General features: G+C 54.3%; 1 protein-coding gene across 1 annotated transcript; it reads right to left on the reverse strand.

Annotated features, from left to right (window-relative positions):
- Window positions 1-42: 42 nt before the first annotated feature.
- On the reverse strand, window positions 43-7,586 carry Atg9b (autophagy related 9B). The gene is made up of 14 exons (XM_057771726.1): window positions 7,040-7,586; window positions 6,891-6,934; window positions 6,707-6,771; window positions 6,164-6,325; window positions 5,450-5,591; window positions 3,329-4,083; window positions 3,002-3,158; window positions 2,602-2,781; window positions 1,948-2,184; window positions 1,647-1,777; window positions 1,393-1,489; window positions 1,099-1,222; window positions 877-1,016; window positions 43-716 (listed from the first exon to the last, which is right to left on the reverse strand). Exons 1-13 carry the CDS (start codon window positions 7,584-7,586, stop codon window positions 892-894), a joined length of 2,766 nt encoding a protein of 921 aa, XP_057627709.1. The 3' UTR covers window positions 43-716; window positions 877-891.
- Between the last annotated feature and the right edge of the window lie 1,572 nt (window positions 7,587-9,158).

Consider the following 9,158-nt stretch of genomic DNA (forward strand, 5'->3'; position numbering starts at 1 on the left):
TAATGTGTACAGATGTGGGGACAGTAATTCTTTGACAGCGAGTCCTAGACACCTCTGTATGTGACCCAGTACTCTGAAAAAAGTTTCCAACCAGCCACAGCCAGTTCTGTGTTTGAGTGAACAGGTGCAGCCCTCAGCTTCCAGGAGTGGGGCATGCCAGACATTCCCATGGCAGCGATGTGCCGTGCAGCCGTGAACAATCTTCACCGCTTACTTCACACAGGATGAGGAGCCCCACCCACTTCCTCAGACATCACAGCAGCGCAAACGTCCAAAAACAGCAACCCTCTCTAGTTTTTCCACTCACAAGTCTCCATATCCCCCACCCCTAGTCCCACAGGAACTCAAAGGCGAGGCCAGCAGGAACAACTTCCCTGCCTTTCAGGCCCAGTGCCTCACAGATCCCTAACACTGAGCTGGGCCACTGCCTGGGCCCTGCCCTCCACCTTGAGGGCACTGGGGTCCTTCTTCCCAGGCAACTACTCCACAACAGCCAGTTGGGACTAGTGCCATCTTAGCCCTTCTTGTGGGGCCCATCTTCAGCTCACAGCCATCTCTTTCCTACTCTTTGTTCTCTGGGCAAGCTCCTCTTTGAGTCCCAGATCATGACCAACTAAAATACCCTGGACCTGGGGAGGGGGTGGAGCTCAAAAGATGGCTCCATGTATCTTTCCATGCCACCCCATCTAGTTTCCTGCAGCTGGGAAAGCCAGAACCTGTGGGAGAAAAAGGCTGTCAGCAAGCATTCCAGGCACCTAGGCTCTAGTGAGACAGCCCCACCATCCCAGATTCAACTAGTGTGTCCTCATCTCTCCAAAACTGACCCCAAATTAGTTTCTTTATCTTTGCTTGCTTGACCGTGTGGGCAATACTGACCTGAGGTATCTTCAGTCAGTGTAAGGGGCCTGGTAAGGGCTCCTTCTGGGTGTCTGTGGTCTCCTGAAAGCCCCTTGGAAACAGATTCTGGGCCCTCTGGATACCCCACTGCTGTCTTGGGCTGGAAGCAGGACTAGAGCCTGGGGACAATGCCACTGGGTGAGCACAGACATGATGCTTAAGAAACACCAAGATCTTGCCTCTATCCCCTACCCTTCTCACCATCACTTGACCAAGATGGCTTTTCCTCATCTGGTGAGCCTGGCTGTGAAGGGCTGGACCAGGGTCTGGGTGGGGAGGAGGCTGAAGCTTCTCCCCATGGTTCCTGCTGCTGCTGTTGATGGAGCTAGATAGAGGAAGAAGGATGAGAGACACCCTCATATGTGAGGCTGGGGAGCAAGGCCAAGGTCCTCAGCTACCTACAGAGAGCTCATAGTTCCTGTTGAGTACTCTTTAGATTCTGGCCCGTCCCCCAGTATTTATTTCGCTCACCTTCTTCCAATACCCTCTCCATACCTGGTGTAGGTAAATGGCATGAAGGCTCATCTCAGCAGAAACAAGCTCTGGGAGCTGGGTTAGCTTCTGGCCCCCAGTGCCTCCTGGGGACACACAGCTAAAACAAGATGACAGTGTCAAGAGACACCTTCCTCACAAAGGAAGGTGGGCCAGACTGCATCCCACTTTCCAAGTCCCCTCTGTACCCTAGCACCCTCTCTCAGAGAGTCAGCACCAATCCAAACTCCCAGGCATCTCAGGCCGCCACCTCTCACCTGGGGTCCTGGACCATTCGTGAAATAGAGGCAAGGATGCTGGCTGTGGCAGCAGGGCAGGGAGTTGTGGGACTAAGGTCTCTCTGGGGTGGGCGGGGATTCACCAAGAGGTTGGCCAGGAAGGCTTCCGGCTGAACAAAAGAGAGCCAAAAGCATCAGAGGGGCAGCAGGGATAAGGGGAGGCCCGAGGAAGACAAGAGATGTGATGGGTTGATCTGGCTACCAGGGTAACACAAGTCAGAAATGCCCAGGTGAGATGGAGGGCGGGACAGGCAAAGGAGTAGGCAGGCCTGGAACTCACCAGTGGGGATGTGCAGTCACTAAGCACCCCTGGGGTCGGCGGGCTTCGTGTTGAGGTAGCACCCCAGGCAGCTGCATCTTGCTGTACCCGGCCCCGAAGGTGTCCAAGGAACTTAGAGCTGTGCCCAGGTGGCTGCCATCGTGGGTGTGCCAGGGAGAAGCGCATTAAGGAGAGTTCAGTCTTTCCATCTTCTGCACGCTGAGAGAGTGAGGCTTCTGTCTGTCCCTCCGAGAGCCACTGCAAGGAAGAATCCTTCTGGTGTTAGAGACACCAGGACACGGGTAGACAGGACAGCAAATACTGCCCTGCCTTCCAGATGAAGAAAATCTAGGCTGTGATTGGGACTTGTTCAAGATCATCCAGTAGGGCAGCAGCGGAGCAGGACATGGGTGCTTAGTCTCAGATACAGTCAGCTCTGGTGTTTTGCCCCCTGCGCAGCCCTAGTTCCCAAGACAAGTCTGTACTCCGCTCTTTACCCCACTGACCAGCCCCCCGTTATAGGCTGGGGGTGGGGGGGGCAGTCTCCTCTGCATTTATCATCTTTTTTTTTATGTAACAGCAAATCTGTAAGCGGCTTTATAGACCTGGTGTGCGTTGGTAAGGCAAGCAAATGCCTGTCTAGCACAACTTTGAAGGCCAGGGAAGAGCTCTAACCTGAGGGTGCCCATGGCGCTTCACATCCATGAGGGCGAAAGAACAGATGTCCCCAACACCAGCCACATCCACAGTGAAGTGATGAAAAAAGTCAATAATCTCCAGAGCACGGGGGCGGAACCAGAAGAGCAGAAACAGCGGGGTGAGGAGTGGAGACAGGAGTTCTTCCAGGAGGGAGACCTAAGGAAGCAAGGGTGAGGCTGAGCAGAGATTCTCGAAAGGACCCCACAAATGATCCATGGTCACGAGCCTCCAGGAACACTGTCTAAGGTCAGAGGCCTTTAGCCACTCACTCCAAAGCCTCCTCGTGGACCCAACGCCACCCCGTGTGGCCCACAGCTTCTCCCAGACTACTTGTACAGGGCCTACTCCACAACCTCCTGTAGTCCCGGGCACTCACTGCTCTATACTGAAGCAGCTGCGCCATCTGCCAGTAAGAGCTGGCACGAGCACCTGCCGCACCAGGCTCCTCCGGGAGGTAATGCATGTGTGCCAGGGCCGCCTGCAATAGGAGCTGCGAGGGACGCCCTTGGCATTGCTCCTCTGGAATGAAGGACCTGAAGGGCAGGACAGGGGTAAGGGATGCAGTTAGGAAGACCTGCAGGTAGGATGCAGGGCTGAAGGGCGTTGATGGTGACAGAAGGGTTCGCTAAGGGAAAGGAATCCTGCGCCCAGGTCAGAGAAAGACCACACACCAATATCTCCTCCCTGTTATGTGCCATCGAACCTGGCCACTGTGGCTGTGACCCCGAGCACCGTCATGGTAGTGAGCACGTGCTCCACGGCCAGCACGTCCTCATCGTAGACGGTGAGCACCAACAGCGCGGCAAAGAGCGCTCCGGAAAAGAAGACCAATTGGCGGGCCAGCAGCGCGCGCAGGGGCGCAGGGGGTTCGGCGGCACGGAGGAAGGCAGTCGCAGGCCGGTACGCGCGGCCCAGGCGCGCACGCAGTTCGTGTGGTAGCTCATTGAAGTGGCGCAGCTGCAGGCGGGCCAGGCGAGACCAGCGGCGCGCCCCGAAGGCACCAGGCTCACGCCGCAGCAGCTCCACGTGGCTGTAGAAGGCGTACAGCACCTGCCAGGCTAGCACCAGCGGGCTCAGCGCCAAGTTCACGGCGGCCAGCAGCAGCACAGTGCGTCGCCAGCGTGTGGCCAGGACGCCCCGGAGGTCACTGCGCTTGTAAGCTTCGGGAAGCTCCCAGCCCCCGCGGAAGAGCGAGAAGGGACCGCGGAAGAGCAGCAAGTCCACGTTGAGCGCCAGGCCGCGGCTGAGGAAGGCCGCGCTGCCCCCCCAGGGCAGTGGACAGCGGGCAGGCAGCAGACCCTTGTTAGCCAGCGCCACCTGGTAGTTGGTGTAGCGCAGGATGCGGTGGTGGACGTCCAGTTCTGTCAGCGGCCTCGGCTGCACACACAGTCCACCGCTCCTCTGCAGCTCCAGGAGGCGGGACTGCACCTCCGCCCAGGGTACCGAGCTGAGCTCCTCCTGAGGAAAGGGGACAGGGGAGCCTAGGGACCTGTATTCCCCTCCATAGAGACGCACAACCTCCATGACCCACTAAGCTATCTGCAAACTCCAGGCCCGGTGACCTCCCTACCTTGGCGTTCTGTCTTTTAGCCCTTCTGCTGACAGAAGCACTTCTCCATTCTTTCTGCCACTTCTTAATTGTGCTGCTCGTCACTGCCACTCATGTAGCCATTAGTCACATGCTTCCTGGTGACACCTCTTTAGTAAACTTCAGGGACTGGGACCTGGCTTCCTTTTTAGAGCCCCCTTCACTGCCACACATAAAAGAATAGAACCTCTTCTCCCTTCTCACTACCTTCTGCCTGAGCAAGCTTTGAGAACCAGGGTTGTGCTCATCCCACTCCAGGCCACTCTGTACAATCGCTTGACTAGCTTCCACACAGCCCTGCCTGTGTCCATGTGTGGGGGAAGAGAGCACTCCCACGCTTCATTTGGAGGGACCCATGTGAGCCTCAAGCCGTACTTTAGCCCAGTCTCCCCAGTCCAGTTATTTCCTCGGGACCAGCCTCCACAGCTCCTCCCATCTTCCCCTCCACTGCAGGAAAGAGAAAAGGAAGGGCAAGAGGGAAGAAGGACGGGGCCAACAGCCCCAGCAGTGGCTGCGCCCGGTCACCACCCTACTCCAAAGGTTCATGCTATTCAAGGGGAAGCAACAAATGGGGGACTGAAGAAGATGTCTTAACAATAAACTTAGGGACAAAGCTAGAAGGAACATGACCAGCGGACAGTAAAAAGTGGCTCTCAGCCGGGGCAGTGATGGCACATGTCTTTAATCTCCGCAGAGGCAAGGGGATCTCTATGAGTTCAAGGCCAATCCTGTCTACAAAGTGAGTTCCAGGACAGGCTCCAAAGCTACACAGAGAAACCCTGTCTCCAAAAACCAAACAAATGAAAAAGAGAGTGGCTTCCATTTCAGGTGTCCTGGAAGACTATTTGAGGCAAGCAAGTTCATCCCCACTGCCTATGGCCTGTGCTTTCCTCACTTCCTGCTCAGAGGTCTGGCTGGCCTGACCTTCCTCACCTAATCAGGATGCCTCCTGCCCTAGAAAGCTCAGTGACAGCCCGTCCTCCAAACAGCCACTGTTTTTACCACCAGCATGTGACTATAAGTCACCGCATATGACCCATCTGAGTAAAGGAAGTTCCACAAGGGTCAGAGCCAAGCTTGCTAAGTGCCAGGGCAGTGCCAGTGTCTCCTGCTATTACTCAAGGCCCAGGGCAGGTATCATTCAGCCTCCATCTTTCTGCTCATCTCAGTTGGTCCTTCCATGTGTCTGGCCCCACTCTCTCCTGTCCTCTGCCCATGCTGTCACAGCAGGCTTACTGGGGGAATGTGCAGGGCCTCCCTGTAAAACACCTGGATGTCCCAGTAGCTGAAGAGGTTGCAGACTGAACGAAGCAGCTGGAACAGCCAGAAGCCAGCAGCCAAGACTAGGAGGAAGACCAACAGAGGACTGTCGTGGATCCTGCAGGAGGTTGGACAGGAAGGGGAACAGAAAGGTGGGAAACCCGCAGAAACACCTGCAGGTCTCAGTGGGGCTGGGTGGGGGTCCTCAGTGAGGGCTTCGAAGGTGTCTGCAAAGTCAACACTTTTCACAAACAACGCTCATGCTGTCTGTTTCTTGTATCCTCATGAGTGTGAAATGGCGTTTTCCAGGAACTACAGGACAAGTGAAGATGTCACACCATACTGACACCCTATATAACATGCACTTGTGCATTCTTAAATTGTAAAATTGTCCTCAGGGCTAGGGATGTGTCTGGGTGGTACAGTGTTTGCCCAGCATGCCAGAAGCCCTAGGTTTGCTCCCCAGCACTAAAAATAAACAGTTGTCCTCACCTTTAATTTCTAATAAGGTAAATAGAAGTGTGACTCATAATATAAGGTTCTTTGAAATGCTCAGTCAACTTGGAGTATGTTTTTAAATATGCCAAGCACTTTGAGACTTGATCTAGACCAAGGGACAGTACAGGGAGGTTCCTTTCCTCCGTCCTTTTGTGAGTTTAATCCAGAGGCACCTACCAGACTGTCACTTACTTCTCTGCACACTGGGCTGAGGGTAGAATAGCATCTGACAAGGTCACTTTGTTGTGGAATGCTCCAGGTCTCGTATGGTTCTTTGGTTGGTTGTTGAAGAGGACGTTGTAATCCACACAGCGAAGGAGGAAGGTCGTGAAGGTGACAATGAAGATGAACTGTCTGAGAAAGGGAAGCAGGGAGAGGGCCCTGGTCAGTCCTAAGGGCAAGGTGGACTCCTAGACCAGCTGCCAGACAAGCTGAGGCGCTATATGACCCCTCACTCATCAGAGCACCAAGACTAGAACTGAAAAAGGAGAGCTGGGGCACAGCTCAGTTGGTAGAGTGTCTGCCTCGCATACATGAAGCCCTAGATTTGCTCTCCCGGACCACAGAAACTGGGTTTGGTAGCACATGCCTGTAATTTTAGCACTTGGGAGGTAGAGGCAGGAGTAACAGGAATTCATGTCTAACCTGGAATACATGAGACCTGGTTCAAAAACAAAACAAAAACCTAAAGATAAGAAAAGAAGACAGAATTTAGGGACAGGACTGACTTCTCACCCCAGCTGGAAGACATCCTCCAACAGGATACAGGCAAAACCATTCCGCTGGTGGTAGCTGTAGATGTGGCAAGTTTGTCAAGAAATATACCTGTCTATGGACTCTTCCCGAAGAGACTTCCCCCACTCTCCCCTGATCCACAGTCCCCCACCATGTCCCTCTGCATGCTGGCCACAAAGGATATCTTGGTGAAGAAGCTGTCCAGGTTCTGGATGTGATGCCAGGAGCCTGGGTACAGAGAAACCATGTCGGGACTTGGTATCATGGCCCATGCAAACCCAAACCTGCCTAGATCTCCAACCTGCTCCATTTCTCAAATACCCCCACACTTACCACGGAGTCCTTCAGGCACATGAAGCAAGGGTTGATGGTCCTCCCCGTGGAGAGGTGAGTCTTGGGACCCCTCAGGGTCACAGTCCTCTAGTCGTTCATAATCCTGCTCAGGGATCAGAGGACCTATCCGCAGCCCAGGATGGTCCTGGGAGCATCGGCAGGAGGGAGGGGGAGTGACCGAGGCCAGGGGTGGGGTGGAGTGGGACCCCCACGAGGGGAAAGCAGAGGTGGGTGTCATTGTGGGATGGGTCTGTGTTAGGGGTGTGGCTGGGGTGGGTGAGGCATTGTATGGAAGCTGAGAAGCCCCTGCCTCCTGAGTCATCAAGCAGGGGGACCCTGAGGCAGGAGGAAACAGTGAAGAGGAGCAGCTTCTTGTACGAGGGGCAGGAGACAGAGAGAAGACAGAGATCCTCCCTCCCCCAAGTCCCCGACATGGAGAAGCAGGCAGTGGCAGTGCCATAGGGAGCAGAGGCACTGAGCTGGGCCCCAAGTCTCCCCACCGCCCCCGCTGCCTCCGGCTCCCCCCCCACCCCATTCGGCTCACCATCAGGCGGCTGCTTCTCCTGAGAGGTTGAAGGGACTGGGCTGCTGCTGTTTCCACAGAGGTCTGTGAAGCTAAGCAGAGACTACAACAGGGGCAATGACAACAGCAGCAGGTGACTCAGGCTGGGCAGGCCTCAGGCACCTGTAGGATCACTCACACACTTCTTGCAGGGCAACCTGGGGCCAAGGTCCAGGCTCCACGCCTGGGAGGGAACAGTTTGGGAGGCAGGGGTTCAAGAGCTCTGGGGACTAGAAGAGATACCTGTAATCTCTGCTGCCAGCCCTTGAGGGCACAAAAGTGGAAGAGAGGGTAGACGTAACAAAAATAACAAGCACAAGAAAATCAAAATCCCATCAGAGGGTTATGGAGTCTTGGGAATGCGATGTTAAATCTTTGATTCCCTCCCCTCCACACCTAAGAGAATGACTGAAGATCACCTGCCCACTCAGATCTGCCAGCACTTGGGAAGAGACAGAGGCTGGGAGGAAACAGCAGGAAGGAAGGAAAAGGAAGAAATGCTAGCCATCTTGGATTTGAGAAATCATCTAAGGGGCTTAAAGTAGAAAAGCCTGGTTCCTTTCAAGTTCCGTTATATCTTCTTTACCCTCTTTAACCCCGGTATACTCTCCTCCAAGCCCTGACCTGGTGTCAGAGGCCTCCTCAGAAGCTCCAGCAAAGGCAGGTGGTAAGAACTTGGGAGGATGATGTGGGCATGTGGGGATGGACTGGCTGAGTTGAGTTCCTTGTTGTTGCCTCACCAGGGAGGAGGAGGCCCAGGTGGCTGGTCTGATGGCTTGCCCAACGCCATTCCCAAGGTCCTGAGTCACCAAGTGCCCTAACTGAAGCCATGCCTGAGAGGCTGACTTGGCTAGCAGGTGTCAGGGCCTTCAGGGTTTAGGCTAGTACCCCAGAAATGGAGAGGAACATGGTGCTTCCTAGACTTTTTCCTGGAGGAAAATGGAGGACTTTCATGGAATTTCCCACAAGTTTGACCCAAGCTGCCTGGTTTTCTTATTATTTTTCTGCCTCCTTTCTGGCAAACGAATTGTCACCATAGTTTTCATGACTTCCATACCTTTGTGGCTGGACAAGGTGTAGAACTATGAAAACATTTTTTGTAAGTGACAAAATAGAATCGGGGGTGGGGATGGGAGTGGGGACTCATGATCTTTCTGAGACCTCTAGAGAGAGAGGTTAAGTGAGGTTTTAACTGGTACCTCCCTAGGCCATCACTCACACAGCATCCTTGATGGTCCGTACTTGTTTGCGACTACACACAGCCTGATTTCCTCAGCCCAATCTCAAACAAATTCTGGCTTCAGAATTTCGGTCCAGTTTCACTCTAAATTCCCATATCCACAGCATCTATTTTCCTCCCTCAGTCATTTTGAATCTCGGAAGCACCATCCGTGATAACACTAGTTCAAATGTTCAGATGAGGGCCAGAAGAAGCGCCCCCTGGTGAGCAGTGAGTATCAGGGCGCTTTTCCTGACAAGACTGGAGGGGGAACAGGAACGAGTCAGAGCCACTCCCACCAAGAAGCCACAACCCGGTGGAGGAGGCACTTAAGAAAA

The sequence above is a fragment of the Chionomys nivalis genome, chromosome 1, assembly GCF_950005125.1.
Source record: "Chionomys nivalis chromosome 1, mChiNiv1.1, whole genome shotgun sequence".
Lineage (NCBI taxonomy): Eukaryota > Metazoa > Chordata > Mammalia > Rodentia > Cricetidae > Chionomys > Chionomys nivalis.

What these genes read in the sequence shown, in the direction of transcription:
- Atg9b (XM_057771726.1), bottom strand. Translation starts at nt 7,586, where the DNA reads ATGGTGAGCCGAATGGGGTGGGGGGGGAGCCGGAGGCAGCGGGGGCGG. An exon ending in GTCACAGCCACAGTGGCCAG is followed by an intron (nt 3,159 to 3,328) that starts GTTCGATGGCAC and finishes CCTGCCCTTCAG; the next exon opens with GTCCTTCATTCCAGAGGAGC. An exon ending in AGCGCCATGGGCACCCTCAG is followed by an intron (nt 2,185 to 2,601) that starts GTTAGAGCTCTT and finishes TCTTCCTTGCAG; the next exon opens with TGGCTCTCGGAGGGACAGAC.